The sequence below is a fragment of the Procambarus clarkii genome, chromosome 20 (genome assembly GCF_040958095.1).
Source record: "Procambarus clarkii isolate CNS0578487 chromosome 20, FALCON_Pclarkii_2.0, whole genome shotgun sequence".
Taxonomy (NCBI): domain Eukaryota; kingdom Metazoa; phylum Arthropoda; class Malacostraca; order Decapoda; family Cambaridae; genus Procambarus; species Procambarus clarkii.
In genome coordinates, this window is record NC_091169.1 from 46,446,729 (window position 1) to 46,462,868 (window position 16,140).

General features: G+C 50.8%; 1 protein-coding gene across 3 annotated transcripts in view; it reads right to left on the reverse strand.

Annotated features, from left to right (window-relative positions):
• LOC123755293 (PX domain-containing protein kinase-like protein) overlaps positions 1-16,140 on the reverse strand; it is a 201,120-nt gene that overhangs the window by 45,322 nt on the left and 139,658 nt on the right. For all 3 annotated transcript variants that reach the window (XR_011229216.1, XM_069327916.1, XM_045737762.2), the window contains exon 9: positions 7,848-7,961. Coding sequence is in view for 2 of the 3 variants with exons in the window: in XM_069327916.1 (XP_069184017.1) it covers positions 7,848-7,961 (114 nt within the window). In the remaining variant the exon portion in view is untranslated. The remainder of the gene's footprint in view (positions 1-7,847; positions 7,962-16,140) is intronic.

Genomic DNA, 16,140 nt, shown 5'->3' on the forward strand with positions numbered 1-16,140 from the left:
ATTGTTACGTACCTCTATAAGATACGTAATTAAATAAATTAATATGTACCTTTATAATTGTGTGTAAATTACAAGTATGTATATTGATATACTTATATGTTCTATGTAAAATAATTTCATGTTACATTGTTGGCGTTAGGCCCAACGTATCGTGGGAATGATTGTTTTATTTCTTTGTGTACTCAGTTTCCCACGGGAACTAATGATTTATATGTGATCATATGTGGGTAACAGAGGTGAATAATAATTGTGTGAACTGTATCTGGCAAATTGTCGTGGGATAGTTCGTTGCTGGGTGAGCATGCCATCATTCCCCCTTTGTATGTGTATTTTAATTACTGTGTAAAGCAAATATTACCTCATTTTTGTATACCAATATGTACTGACCATTCATTACGTTAGTTTAAGATTACTCGTCACAATGTATTGCTCCATTGTAGAAATAATAAATATTGTAACTTTGGCAAATTCTTTGCGGGGCAAGGCAATGATTTTGACTCCCGCGTATATGTAAGTCAGTAGCTGATCCAGACCCAGAGAGTTAGCATCTTGTGGAGTTAAGTTTTACATTATTGTTCTGTCATAACCATACATATAATAATATTATATTAATTTCCGGGAGAGACAGTAATATTTTAAGTTGATATATTTGTGATAAATTAATCATCTGTTTGCTATTGAGATTTATGTAATATATTTATATATAAGTTTTATATGTATTCTTTCAGTCCTAAAGGAAAGTTTTTAACAAAGTGCTCATTACTTATTAAGGGGTTATACTGGTGACCCGCTCTTGTGAACAGCAGTTTTAGTAACCCTAGACCCGTTTTAAAGTTGGCTGTTGGTTGGTCACGAGCCGTAACGTACGATAGGTAACAGCCATCTAGTGAGGACGAGATATACCGGCCACAGGGGCTGGTTTCCCGTCTTCATCAGCTCGTGACATAGCCGCTGCTGACCTCTGGTGAGGTGGCGCTTAGACAGCAACGCCATCTATGGAGTGGATAGGTGGGCGTGTGTCAGCCTGTGAGTGAGGTGCCCTAGAGTGTCGTCAGTACTAATGACGTGTCTGATTACAGAGTCGACCTGGGACTGCTGTATTGGACGATGAGGCAGTCTACCCAAGGCAGCCATAGTCTCTCCACGTGTTTGCTGCAGAAGCTGAGAGTTGCTCCCGGACAAACACTGCTGAGAGTGTTAGCCTGCCTGTGACGTGGCAGAGTTGAGGAATCGTCGTACCCGGGGGTTGACTGGTGGAAGAGACTAGCCACTGTGGTGCTATAGAGAGGAGAGTGATCAGCGGAATCACACGAGGCTCCTGCCTAGGGCTCGCAACCCTAATATCGGTCGTGGAGTGGCCTACACAGCGGAGCTGATTTGAACCTGTCAGCTACAGGCTGGATTTGTGGTTGAAGGCCTCCACGACGGTGCACCCAGTGGGACTGTGATTTGGCTGGCCTGTGGCCAGGGTAGATTCGCCTAGAGAATCAAAGGATTCATCGTGAGGCCACGAGAAGAGAACCAGGGCTACTCATCTTGAGCACCGTAGAGCATCCTGTGTCTACAGAGGGAGACAAGTTATTGTATATAAGTGTAGTTATAGACCCAGCGAGTGACTGTGAGATATTTATTTATGGTGGTGGAATATATATATATTTAAATTAGTGCATTTTTATCCCTTCCCCTTTAATTTACTTGCGTTACGGAACACACCCCTTGAAAGCCACTACTAACTTGGGGCCGGATACCCAAACTCTAATAACATCAGAGAAGAACCCCAGTTGCGACCCAATAGGGCCGTAACAGCCACCTACGTTTTTTTTTTTTTTTCCATGTCCAGGGAACACAATTGAATACTTTTATAAGACAAAAGAATTTTTTGGAGTTTTTTTTTGTTGCGCTTGTGGTTGTTGAAGGCATTATGACCCTTAGCGGCCCATGGGTTAATAACTCTGTGGACGACCTGGGAGACCCACACCCGCGAACAGGGAAGAAGGGAAACCGGATCAACCCAAAGCGCGTCCCCAGACACAGAAGCCGTGGCGTGCAAATAACGGCGAAGAGCCGCAACCTGACACAAAACATGATGCACCCCTGGCCTGACCAACAACACAGGGACCCCTCCGGAAAGCAGCAGTCTCATTCTTCGCCAGAAAAAAAGGAGACAGCTGTAGACGGACAAAACCATCACAAAGACCGAAAGAGCAGAAACCCCCGCGCCAGAGGAGAGCATGAAGCTCCCCAACCTGACCCCCAGAGGCCAATGCCAACAGAAAAAGAGCCTTGGAGATACAATCCTGAACCGAAGGGGCCACAACAAACTGAAGAGAAGAAAAAAAAAAAAAAAGAGAGCACTCTGTCCAAAGACCAAGACGGCTCGAGCAGCGCATGAGCAGGCCGGAGGTGAAACAACACAAGAGACAGCTTGCAAAACGGCACAAAAGTGACATCAATACCGAAAGCAAGCTGAAGCGGCTCTGCCAGTGCCGCACGATATGAGGCGACAGCGTTAGGCATAAGGTGACGGTCTTGGAACAATCAAGAGAGAAAGGACACCACCTTAACAGAAAGCGAAGTAGAATGACGAAGCCGTAAAAAGAACCAGAAGGACCACCAGGAAACCTCATACTTCCGCCGAAACGAAGCCTGCAGGTGGGACACTAACAAGGAAGCCACCTGATCAACACAGAGATGATAAACTCTAGTCCAAAAAACTATATGTGAAGACTCGAGGAGAAGATCGAACCAGCCACGTGATGCACCGGTCCGATCTGTTGGAAGAGGCGGAGCAGCAGGAAAACCTCCGGGTTCACACACCGGGCAAGCAGCGCCTAAAACCACAGCTGGGCCTGCCACCATGGGGTGAAAAGAGGACTACTCTCCCCTGGTAGGTCTTCAAGCGAGTCAGGACCTGGAGCAACAGCTGAACCGGGGAAAGAGGTACAGGAACCCCCACCTCGACCAGTCCTGCCGAAAGGCATCAACCCCTACGGCCTCGCAGCCGGGGAAGGGCGCCACATACTGAGGAAGGCGCCGCAACCACGCCGACGCGAAGAGGTCCACTTTGGGGCGTCCAAACGTCTTTGCCCCAACGGAAGAAGTCGGCGTCGACCGTCCATTCCGTGGAAAGGGGAACGAAACGAGATAGGCCGTCGGCCAGGATGTTGGACACTCCCCGCAAGTGAACAGCCAGGAGAGCCAAACCCCGAGAACTCGGCTCATGAGTCACCTGAAGCGACCAGTGCCAAGGACCGCATCGAACCCCCCCCCCCCCCCCCGGTTCAGGCAATGAACTGCGGGGGAAGCAGTTTGAATGGAGCCGGATCATTGATCCGCAGGCGACCCGAACCCTCCGCAGAGCAAACTACACCGCTACGAACTCCCGCACCGTGCTGTGGGCTCGACAGAAGGACGGATCCCACCGTCCCTGGCCAGCCTGGTGAGCACTGGTCACAAAGCCCCAGCCGAGAGATGACACGTCCATGAACACCGAGCGAGAGCTCGGACAGGCACTGCCGAGCCAAGGCACTGAACCCCGAAAAACCCGAAAAGGAAGCCGGCGATGCAGCAGCCGACGTCAAGCCAGTCGGGGGAGCCGGTCGGCCGAGCGGACAGCACACTGGACTTGTGATCCTGTGATCCCGGGCGCCGGCGAGAAACAATGGGCAAAGTTTCTTTCACCCTATGCCCCTGTTACCTAACAGTAAAATAGGTACCTGGGTGTTAGTCAGCTGTCATGGGCTGCTTCCTGGGGGTGGAGGCCTGGTCGAGGACCGGACTGCAGGGACTCTAAAGCCCCGAAATCATCTCAAGATAATCTCAAGATAGGCCCCTAGGGGCCAAACCCAGCGATCGCAAGAGAGGCAGAAGGGACGCCGACGAAGCCAAACCCGACCCAGCGGGTAGACCATCATCGCGAAGTTCAGGCTCCTGCACAAACACTCGAGCAACTGCCGGGTGACCCGGGAGCCCCCAGAAACAGGTGCAAGAGGGACCGCAGCCGTAGGAGAGACTCCGGAGGAAGAGACAAGGAAACAATCCAAGAGTCCCACACAAGACCCAGCCACTGCCAAACCTGGAAGGGAACCAGATGGGACTTCCTCCAAATCACCAAGAACCCGAACCCGGTGAGCTGGGAAAGAACCAAATCCCTGGCTAGCAAGACAACAGGACTGGCTAGGAGCCCAAACCAGCCAGTCGTCGAGGTAGGCCAACATCCGAACACCTAAGAGACGCAGACGGGCCACCACAACCTGCGTAAGGCGTGTGAACATGCGAGGTGCCAGATTTAACCCGAACGGGAGACAATGAAAGCGGTAACCTTGACACCCCACAACAAAACTGAGCCAGTCCCTGAACCCCAGATGAATCTGTACGTCCCAATAAGCATCCCAGAGGTCCAGGGACACCATCCAAGAACCCGGCTCCAACAGGAGCCGAACCTGGGACAGTGTAGTCATCCGAAAGGAGGGGAAATGAACCCAGGGGTTCAGACGGGACAAGTCTAGAATGAACTGTAGGTCCGCACAGTCCCGTTTATGAACTGGAAACAGACAGGAAACTCACTTCAGGGACGCCATTGTTTCAACGACGCCCAAGCGAACTCACTCCAAGACGATTCGACGGAACACAGGACAAGAGGCCTGCCCTGCCAGCCCTGAACCCCCCGAAGGAGGAGGGGCCACCCAACGCCACCACAGGCCAAAGGAAACGACCAGAAACACCCACAAATCATGGGACCAGGTGTGAGCGAACAGCGCAAGCCTTCCCCAATCGCCCCGTCAATGGGGCAAACCGCGAAAGGGCCGGCGCCCCTCATGAGACCCAGAATCCTGCACAGAGCGAACACCGCGCTGACCAGATGAAGGCAGGTCCGAAGGCGGAGCCGAGCCTGAAACTGGCACGAGCCCTGGGGCCTACCACGACGAGAGGAACCCCGAGCCCTGGCACAACCCCTCCAGCAAGGCCCACCCCGGGACCTCCGGAGAACCAACAAGTCAGACATAGGATGGCAACTGGCCGAAGCAGCCTGAATATACTGCGCCACGGCCGAAGGTGCAAAAAGCAGAGGACAAAAAGGCGAAGACATCTTAAGAGCCAGAGCCCAGGCCAATTCCAAAGAGTAGGCAAGCACCGCCTGCTGACATGTGAGCCGGGAAGCATAAAACTGGGAAACCGCATCCCGCAAGATCGGAGCAAACAGCTTCAACAAGGCAGCCGACGCGCGAGCTGCCGAGCCCAAGACACCAGACCCCAGAACAGCCCCGAGCGCTCCCACATCCTCCCCAAGCCAGTCCGAAGACAGCTCCAGAAGGAAAAAAATGGTGCAAGGCTGAAGCCAAGAGCCCCCCGGGCGCGCAAGTCCTTGGCCACCTGCGCAGCCAAAGGGTAGGGAACCTGCACATGGAGCTGCAGAATGCCAATATCCCAGGAAAGAGCAGGAGCAAACAAGCACTCATTGAGGTGCTCAAGTTTGCCCCCCCCCCCCCACCAGGAAAACCCTGAACCACCAATGAAGCCTTGTGCCACTCAAGCATGTGGGAACGACAGTAGTAGTGCCAAGCCTCCAAAGCAAAGACAGGATAGTCCGCCAGCCAGGACCACTCCGGAACCTCGTAACGGACCCAGAAAGAGAACAAAGTCCCAAACCTGAAAGACAACGGATCCATCTGGGTCATAATCTGGGTCATGCAGGAGGTAAGCCACCAGAGCCGCCCACATCGCAGACGGTCGGATGTGGGAAGCCGAAAACCTCCAGGAAGACGGAACCGATGCATCTAAATCCGACGCATCCAAACACGGAACTGAATCTGGGAAGAAGCAGACATCAAATCCAACTCGTAAGCAGAGGGACATCAAATCCAACTCTTAAGCAGAGGGAGAAAAAGAGAACCCCCCTCCTTGTAACACCAAGCCCTGCTCCGAGGGTAGAAAAACCCAGGTGGGGTCCAGCGGGGCCCAAGGTTCCCAAGTCAGCCCCTCCCTAGGCCCAAGATCCCCCTCAACGGGACCCGGCGCAGAGTCGTCTCTCAGAGCACCGGCCTCTAAAGAAAAGGCCGGCGCAGCCAAGAAAGCCGAAGAGAAGGGGGCCCACTGGTCAGACCCAGAGGCTTCGGCATGGAGATCAGACTCGAATACCTCCATCGCTACACCGGAAGAGGCATCCCCAGAGATAGCCCGAGACTCAGGACCCTCTAACCCCGGCCCCGACTTCAAACCCTCGGACGTTTCGGAGCCGGAAGCAGGGGGGTGGGGATGGGACCAGAATGAACCACAACAGGGGAAGGATGAGGGGGGCGTGGACTGAACCAAAGTTGAAGCGACTCCCGTTCCCAAGTCCGGGTCCTTATAGACAAAACGAGGCGGCATCGGGGTGAGCAACCAACCTAGCACCTTGCAACAATCTAAAACGCACATGCAACACCTGTGCCGTCTGTACGCATAAAACATCATCAAGAGACTGGGTCCTCATTATCAAGAGACTGCTGGTGACTAAACTGAGTACTAGCAAGCAACAGAACTTGCAGGACTCCGGGTCGAAAGTGTGACCAAGGCAAAAACCGTGAGGGTTACCCTAAGTCAAGGGGACCGAGCAACCCTCGAACTCACACGAAGTGAGGGGAGGCTCGGGGATACAGCCATCGGACCCACGCACCCCCAAGGGGATTCCCAGGGTCCTGAGCGCTTAACGTAACTCCTGCCCAGGTAAACCCAGGCAGGGTAACTGCTAACCGCCATCCACAATTACCGAGCAACTTTCTAAAGCTGGACCTCAGGGACGTGTACACTCACGGGGACCTAGCAGGGGGGTTCCACCCGAAGAACTGTGCACAGGTCAGGCACAAAAAAAAAGCGGGGGAAACAAGGCAGACACACCCCCCCCCCCCCCACAACGCACCAAACAGAGCAGGGAACAGAGCCAGCCGCTGTGAATGTTGACAACTAGCTGCGCAGTACCCTGTGCCCCGCACCAGTGCAAAACTGCCTCTCACCCTAAGGTAAACAAGGAAGACAATCAGACTGGGGCCTACCACGACGAGAGGAAGCCTCTCACCCTAAGCACCCAAAGGGTAGCCGAAAAACCGAGCAGTAAAACGGCCCAGCAGAGGCAAGTCCCGAGAAACTTGTGGAAGGCAACTCCAAGCTCCAAGGGCAGTACTTACAGGGCATCTAGGGACGATAACCCTAAGCGAATGCAGCCCGAGTACTATAGTTGACTCCTTGCTCTTGCACCCCTGGAAAACAGCCACCACACACAAAGCACAGTGCCGGAATCACTGGAGCCAAGCAGACGACCTCCGCCTCTAGCATCAGCCTTAGAACTGATGGGTAGATAGCCGGCGTGGGGGTTCTGGGGCTCCCACTCCCCCTTCCCCTCCAAGGGAAGGGGGAGCGGCGTAGACAGCGGCACGGCGACTTGTGATGTCATGCTCATTTGCTCGTTTCTTTTAGGGAGTTCTATCCACTTGTTTGGCTTTTGGTAGCAATATTTTCACCAGAATACGGGTTTGTCTTGGGATGCTTACCTTTCTGGGTGCCTGACCTGGTCGATGGCAGACATAGAATGCTTCCAAGCACATGGGGGTGTCTATAGGCCACTGCTCCCCATACCTCTCTGAAGGGCCAGGTTCTGGCTTGTGGTCCCTGGTAGGCCCACAGAACTCCATACACATGACTGATGCCAAAGTCTGACATTAGCATATCGGCCTAGTAAGCTCTGGGGAGCCGAAGGGGAGCCGAAGGGGAGCCGAAGGGGAGCCGAAGGGGAGCCGAAGGGGCTTCCCCCCCCCCCCCCCAAGATACAAAAATAATAATCAAAATTACATCATTATAATTCTTATACTTACTTTCTTCTGATCAGCTGCGAGTCTGAGTAACATGGCCTCCTGAGATTGTGCTACAGCTTGCTTGACAGATGACGGAAGGCGTAAACTTGGCTTCTCGTAACTGTGAAGTGGAACCTGAACAAAATAAGTAAAATTAAGCAAATAAAATAGAGCCTCATTCCAGGAATTGGTGATATCATACATACCCAAATTACAAAATACAACCTAAATTATTACAAGGTTATTATAGAAAGAATATGCACCATCTTAGATTCCATGTACTGTATGGAAGTCCTAGTACTCGTCTGATTTACAAGTTACCAAGAATCTTTAATATACAAATTTAACATTTGTTTTCCTATAATAGTATGCAATGTACAAAGCATTTAATGATATTCTGTATATAGTGCACTCCTTAAAAATGTGAATACATAAAACCAGCATTGAATGTAATGCCATTTTCTGGATGAAACCCAAAGGCTCCCAGGCATCCTGGCATCCCTCCCTCCCTCCCTCCGGTTGGTTGGTGTTTTTTCGCATTTTTTATATTCACCCTCTGAACAGGGATTGGGTAGCTGGCACACAATTTCTGGGGCTCGCCCTTTCCCCTCCCAGGGAGGGGAAAGCTGTGCAGACAGAGCGATGGCTGTAGTAACGTCATGCTTGTTTTCTGATTGGCGAGTTCTGCTTGCTCATTTGGCTTTGGATTTGCAATTTCAAAGCAGATGTAATTTGTTTTGGGATTCCTACCATTCTGGGTGCCAGACCTGGCAGATGGCAGACAAACTGCTTCCAACTACATGGAGGTGTCTATAGGCCATTGTTCCTCGCATCTCTCTGCAGGGGCCAGGTTATGGCTCGTGGTCCCCAGTAGACCTAGAACTCCACCAATTGACTGTTGCCACGGTCTAATATTCAACTCGGTATAGCTCCTGGGAGCCGAAGGAGTTCTCCACAGAAAAGCCACATTATATTTTCTCAAGTAGATAAGTACACATTCTGTACTTTTATATACATGTACAGTGGGACATTGCTCAAACAAATCTTGGTGGGCCAGAACCTGTGGTGGAGCAGAACCCATGGTGGGACAAAAAATTGATTAATAGACAAACTCTTGGAAGGCTGGAATATGGTACAGGGGTTTCCAACTTACAAACATCCAATCTTATGAACAGCTTCACAATTCCCATGTCCTATAATAAATCACTCTGGAGTCCACACTTGACAAGCCATGCTTATAATACATACACAGTACCGAGGAAATATGCACTGTAGCTGAGCATTTCACTACAAATTATTTTTCAGGCATCTTTACATACAGGAATCCTAGCAGATATACAAGAAAGGTAAAAAATTGTTCCAGTCTACAAAAAAATGGTATCCGAGACCCTCTAAATTATAGACTTGCATCATTGACAAGCACTGTAGTTAAATCACAAGATAATTAAAATCAAATGGGTAGAAAACCCTGGAGAGAAATGATGTAATAACTGACAGACAATTTGGTTTTCAGATAGGAGGATTCTGTATAACAAACCTACTTAGTTTCTATGATGGAGCCACAGAGATTTTACAGGAAAGAGATGGTTGGGTTAACTACATTTACCTAGGCCTAAAAGAAGTTTCTGACAGAGTCCCACACAAGAGGTTCTGGAAATGGTAACATACTGGAGGGGTGACAGACTTCTGCCATGGATGAAAAATTGACAAAAATGAAGACAGCAATCAGAGGCAATGTATCAGACTGAAGAAACATTACTAGTGGAGTACCACAGTGTTCAGTTCTTGCACCAATAATGTTCATTGTCTATACAGTATAAATGATCTACCAGAAGGAACACAAAATTATATAAATATATTTGCTGATGATGCTGATAAACTTCTAAGGAGGACGAGAAGTTTAGATGATTGACATACTCTGCAGTAAGACTTGGACAAGATAAGTGAATGGAGCAACACTTGGTAAATGGAATTTAATGGAAAAATTGCCAAGGTAAGGAATGTGAAACAGGAGAAAATAGGCCACACAAAACCTACAAATTGTATGAAAAGGCTTTTAAAAATTCTGATAAAGAAAGATCTAGGGGTGGTTCTAGAGAGAAAACTGTCATCTGAGGACCACAAAGAACACTGCTAGGAGGTGATGAGTCACAATAACATGGCTAAAGAATCTACTTGAGAATGGTCCAGGACAGACCGAAACGGTCGTCGTCCCTTCACCTAATAGTGTGTGGTCTGGTCAACACTGCTCGGAGTTTCTGCTACGCTTTCCAACTCTGAATCCCTTTTAAGTACACAGGTGGCAAAATATTAAAGAACTCTTCACAAACTTTATGAGAACAAAATTGGAATATGCAGTGTATAGTGTCCATACCTCATAAAGCACATCAATAAATTGGAAAAAGGTGCAAAGACATGCAGCTAAATGGCTTCAAGAACTGAAAAACGAGAGCTATGAGGAGAGGCTAGAGGTGTTAAATATACGAAAGTTAAGAGATAAAAGAAAAAAAAGAGGTGATATGATCACCACACATTAGTAACAGGAATCTACAAAACTGACAAAGTACTGTAAAATTCTTAAAAAACCTGCAACATCAATCTGCCATAAGAACATTAGAAAGTTCGCTGTTGCAAAGAGTGATAGAAGGTTAGAACAAGCAAGAAGGTGGTTGATGCTGTTACGGTGCCCTCTCCTATCTCTTTCGTTTGCCTGCTTTAAGAGTCATATCAGCTCTCCCTACTGATTCTCTGAGGTTCAGGGAGTCTAATGATATATGTGGCGACCAGACCGACTGCCAGTAAAGGGAAGGAAGTTACATTATAAGTTGTAAATAAAGGGAAATTGGCGCCCTGTTATAAAATGAAAGAGTATCCCCTAATGCAGATATGACCTTTTGGAAGGGACACTAGCCGATCGTGGATTGGCCGACTTAGGTCGCGGGCGACAAATCAGGGCCCGCCATGACGTCACCGAGTGCCCCGGGCGGCGCCAACGTCAGAAGTGACCCGACCTTGGAAGCGACAGGACGCACCTCGGTCTGCTCTCCAGGATTAGAGGCTCTACAAGCCTTTCTTAGTGGATTAGTGCTGGCTATTGCAGCCCATCGGATATATTGGAGACCCCGCGCTTCTGGGAAGCAAAAGGAACCAAGTTTATTGAGCGAAAGAGGGCCAAACTTGGAAAATATTTGGCGACGACACAGGGCGGCGACGTTGGACGTTGAGGGTCAGAAAAGGTGTGGCGGGCAAGCCTAGCTGTGACCGGGTCACATCCACTGAGGGTCTTGGAAGGACGACACCGTGCCTAGGACAAGGAGCAACGCCTTGTGGAAGGGGCGAGTGTGGGAAAAAATAGTGATTAGCTCAGCGCCCATCGATGAACCAGGATTGGGGCAGCTGAATCTCAGGGATTAGAACGGCGACGACGCGAAGGCTCCACAACACCTGAGGACCTGTGGAACGTCCTGGATCGTCAAGGATCGACCCAAGGAAGCGTGGGAACCTCACACCATCGAGGGACAGGCGTCGTGAGCCAGGAATGTAAGGTAGATCATTTTCCCTCCCATTACCCCTTGTGTGAGTAGGCTAGTTAGGCCACAATAGTTACTTATGTGTGTGGCAACAGGACATTAATACTTTAGTAGTAGAGTAGGCTGCAAGGCAGCTTGTGTCCAGGACTGTCAGAGAGGACAGTGTGTATGGATGGCAGGAAGTGAAGAGGCGCCGACATGGTGAAGAGGCCCTCCTGTGAGAGTGTGGAACTCCTGTCTTTCTGCCCAGTTGAAGGAGTGTTGGAGGTCGTGGAAGAGGAGGCTGACGATCTCCAGACTTATTATCCATATTTCCATATTCATGTATTACTTTTGATTGTGTGTGTGTTCATGTAATTTGCATCAGTAAATTCACACATTTTATCACTGTTTAAGTGTGCCTCCATTTATGATATTTCTCTATGAGCATACACGAAGGTTATCATAGTACCACATAGGGGACACAACGTTCTCTATAGAAGTTCTTATTGCCTGGAGGGTGGTAAAGACAGCACAGACTTTCATAAAAGTGTACCCTTAGCCATCCGATCAGTATCGGTGCCTGAATGGTGGCAACTATTAACGTAGTGGCTAGAGAGAGGTAAAGCCACACAGACCTTCCTGGGAGAGTACCCTGTGCCAACAGTCTAGTAGCAGATCTATGGGAGTAACAATCTTCTGGCTACAAACAATATATAATACACCCACTGAACTGCATTGCTGAGGTGCAGGTATAATAACCCAGCTGGCGACCTTGCTAAGAAGAAGATAGAGAAGACAGGCGGGAAAGGAGTTCCTGCAACCTTTTTTGTCTGGCAGGCAAGACTCGGGGAGGTTATGGTTATAAGGTCAGCCTGAGTCTTCCTTCACTCCCCCACGGGTCTAGGCCGGAACTGTTAACAGCAGTTTCCCCGTGTTTGACTGAAGGGCTTCCAGGGTGAATCAGTGGCACCCCTTTTGTGGTGGAAGCAAAGACCTGCAGAGGTGGGCATTGTTGGTCCTCTCTAGTGTGACCAAGGAGACTCCGGTGAATCCCGGGAGTCGGAGGGGCTGAGTATTCGGCCTTTTGAGCCCCTAGCAGCCGAGTGCTAGCAGAGCCCCGGCCCACCACCCCCCACGTGACAGAGAACTGGCGACCTTGCCAGGATTCGAACCCCGGTAGCCAAGAACTGGGAACTTCGCCAGGAAGCGTGGATCAAGCTACAGTGTGGCCCAAATTTCAAGACAAGTGTTGCCAGGGTACTAATACAGTGTGGCCAGTGAATTCAGTAGTACTGTTACTCAACCGGCTAAGGGACTGAAACGGTGAAATTAGTGCCTACTAACTTGTCTGTGCTGTCGTGTATGCTCAATGATATAGAGATGGAGGAGGACAAAGTAAAGAAATTTATTGACACAAGGGACGAGAGAATTTTGGAGGAGTGTACCAAGGCTCAGCTCCAACAAGTGGCAAACCACTTTGGGATCAGGTTGAGGACGACTAAGGTAGCGGAGCGAAGGATAGAGATCATGGCACAGCTCACAGCTCGAGAGGAGGCGACGGGAGAGGAGCCATCTCAAGAGGAGCCGTCCCAAGGAGAGCCGTCGCAAGGTGAACCGTCCCGACTAGAGCCACCCCAAGCGCCTACCAGTGTGGAGAGAATTCACAGTGAACATGGGAGCAGTGGAAGGTCCAGATGTAGTAAGAGGAGCCTGCAACTGGAAATAATGAAGATGCAACTGGAAGCCCAGCTGCGACGAGAGGAGAGAGAAGCGCAAATGCAGCGAGAGGAACGTGCGGCTGAGCTGCAGCGAGAGGAGCGTGAGCGAGAGGCACGGCTGCAGCGAGAGGAGCGTGAGAGAGAAGCTCGGCTGCAGCGGGAAGAAGGAGAGAGACAACTGCGACTGGAGGAGATAAAGGCAAAGAAAGAAGTCGAATTGCGTCGCGTTGAGCGTGGTCTGCCCTCACTACCTGCACGGCGAGATGACCTCAAGGTAAGGGAACGTGACTTACCTACGTTCGAACCACAAGAAGCTGAGGCGTTCTTCGAACACTTTGAATGGATAGCAACTCTGAAGGAGTGGCCAGAAGATGATTGGGCTGCTCTGGTCCAGGGCAGGTTGACTGGTGAGGCCCGGGAAGCCTATAACATGCTGGACCTAGAGGAGTGTACTAGTTACGACGCGATTAAGAATGCGGTGCTCCACTCATTCCGGCTGACTCCGGAGATGTACCGGAAGCGGTTCAGAGAGTAAACAAGAGCGTCAGGAAAGACTTACGCCGAGACCGCCAGGGATATGGAACGGAAATTCCTACGATGGTTGAAGGCGGAGGAAGCGGAGTCGGTGGATGATATCAAACGACTGATAGTGATGGAGAAGTTTATGTCAGTGCTCCATCCTGAGTTGCGAGTAAGGTTGAGAGAAGCAGGTATTAAGGACCTGAAGGCTGCAGCGGACCGAGCCGACATGCTGGAGGAGGCACTACATCTCAGGAGGGAGGGGCCGCCCAGACACTCGCCTTACCCCAGGTCGGGAGGGAACCTTAGGAGTTCAGGAGGAGCGAGGATGGGTGGGGACTCTCCCAAGAGTAGTGTACCCAATGAGGTAACCCAGTTCAAGAGCTCAAGGGACGCGGGGAGGAAGCCCCAACCTGTGAGCAGTGGACCTAGCTCGGGAGCGAGTGCTGCTGCCCGGGAACCGACGACAGAGAGTCCTAGGAGGACTCAGGGAACCTCTACCATTGGTGCTACCAGGAGGACTGGTAGAGGATCGCCTAGGAGAGGCGGTCGGTGTTACAACTGTGGGGGACGAGGACACCTTGCAAGGGAGTGCGGTCGCCCCAGGCACGGTGGAAACGTGGCTTTCGCGAGGATGGAAAGCGGAGAAGCCAACGATTATTCAGGTGATATGCCGGTGATGAGGGAGAAGAGGATCCACCCCTTTGTGTGTGAGGGGACGGTGAAGATAAGGGGAGCTGATCCTGTGCCAGCGAGGATGCTGAGGGACACTGGGTCCGACTTCACCCTTGTTAGTGAATCCCTCTTCCCCGAGGACTATAGAAGTTCCAGTACAGGGGAGGCCCTGATAAGGACGTTGGGGGGACAAGTGAGGATGCCCCTCCATAGGGTGACTTTTAATTCAGACTATGGTTGTCAGACTCTCTTGGCAGGGGTCTGTGCTTTACTGCCGAGGATGGACGCTCAGGTGATCCTAGGGAATGACTCCTGTGGGGGATGTGTTATCCCGAATTTGATTAAGGGTGAGGAGTGTGTAGAGCCCTATCGACAGAGCAGCAAGACGGGCGCCAGTAGTGGCGAAATGGAAATTGCGAGTGGCATTTCCAGTATGCGCAGTGACGTCAGGACGAGACGTCAATGAAGGTGATGTGAGTGGATCCAGTCACGCCGAAGAGAACATGCCGGGTGACCTGGGGCTCGATCATTTGTTCCAAGAGGAGGCCAGAGGACAAGCGACAGGTGAGGAAGCGTCGGATAAGAGTGTCCAAGTTACTCTCACCAGTCCTTTAGGTATTGACCGCACCCGTCTAGGTGAGCTGCAAAAGGAAGAGTTTCCTGAGTTGGTACGGGAGGCGGAAGGAGGTCTCGCTGGACCCAAGTCACCAACTCATTTCTTCGTGGAGAAGGGAGTGCTAATGAGGCAGTGGAGGCCGGTTAGGGAAGAAGCGGGCGATGATATGCTGAGAGTGAGGCATCAGGTGGTGGTGCCAGCTCAGTACAGATGCGCGGTGCTAAAGCTTGCACACACAGTGGATCCCACGGGTCACTTGGGAGTAACCAAGACCTTAGGCAGGCTTCGGGAACATTTTTATTGGCCGGGCATGGACGCGGATGTAAGAAGAATTTGCAAGACGTGTTTCCCGTGCCAGAGAGCGGGGAAGAACGTCCCTGCCATCCCGAAAGCACCTTTAGTTCCAGTTCCAGCATTTGGCCAGGCGTTTGAGCGCCTAATAATCAACGTTGTGGGGCCACTACCTAAGACAAGAAAAGGGAACAATTACTTACTGACTATCATGTGTGCTTCGACGAGATTTCCAGAGGCGATCCGAAATGCGTCATGGGACACCTTCAGCGGTTCTTTGCTTGGGTAGGTGTGCCCAAGGAGATCCAGTCCGACTGTGGAAGTGTTTTCCAGTCGAGGTGGTTTAGGCAGGCTATTGCGAGCTGGGGAATAGCCCAACTACGATCGTCTCCTTATAGACCTCAATCGCAGGGAGCGATTGAGAGGTTCCATTCAACTCTGAAGACTATCTTAAGAGTGTATTGTGCTGAACAGGGAGCGGAATGGGATGAGGCTGTCTGTCCAGCCCTGTTCGCGATCCGAGATGCTATAGTCGAGTCTCTGGGATTCTCTCCATTCCAGCTAGTGTTTGGGCACGAAGTAAGGAGCCCGTTATTGATGCTGAAGGAGCGGATGACGGCGGAGAAGATATTAGTGACAGTGGAAGAGTATGTGCGAAGATTCCATGAACGATTGAAAACGGCGAAGGAGCTGGCTGCTGATCACTTGAAGACAGCGCAAGAGAAGATGTCGATCTGGTACGACAAGAAGGCTGTCCCAAGGGAGTTCGAGGCAGGAGCCAGAGTGATGATGTTGCTACCTGGGAGGGGTAGAGTGACGGAATCACGCTTTGGTGGTCCATACTCGGTTGTTCGGCGTGTGGGTCCTGTAAATTATGAGATCAGCAAGCCGAATCGCCCTAACAAGACACAGGTGTGTCATATCAACCGTTTAAAGCCATACTTCCCAGAGGAGCAAGAGAGTGCGGGAGTGAAGGGAGCAAC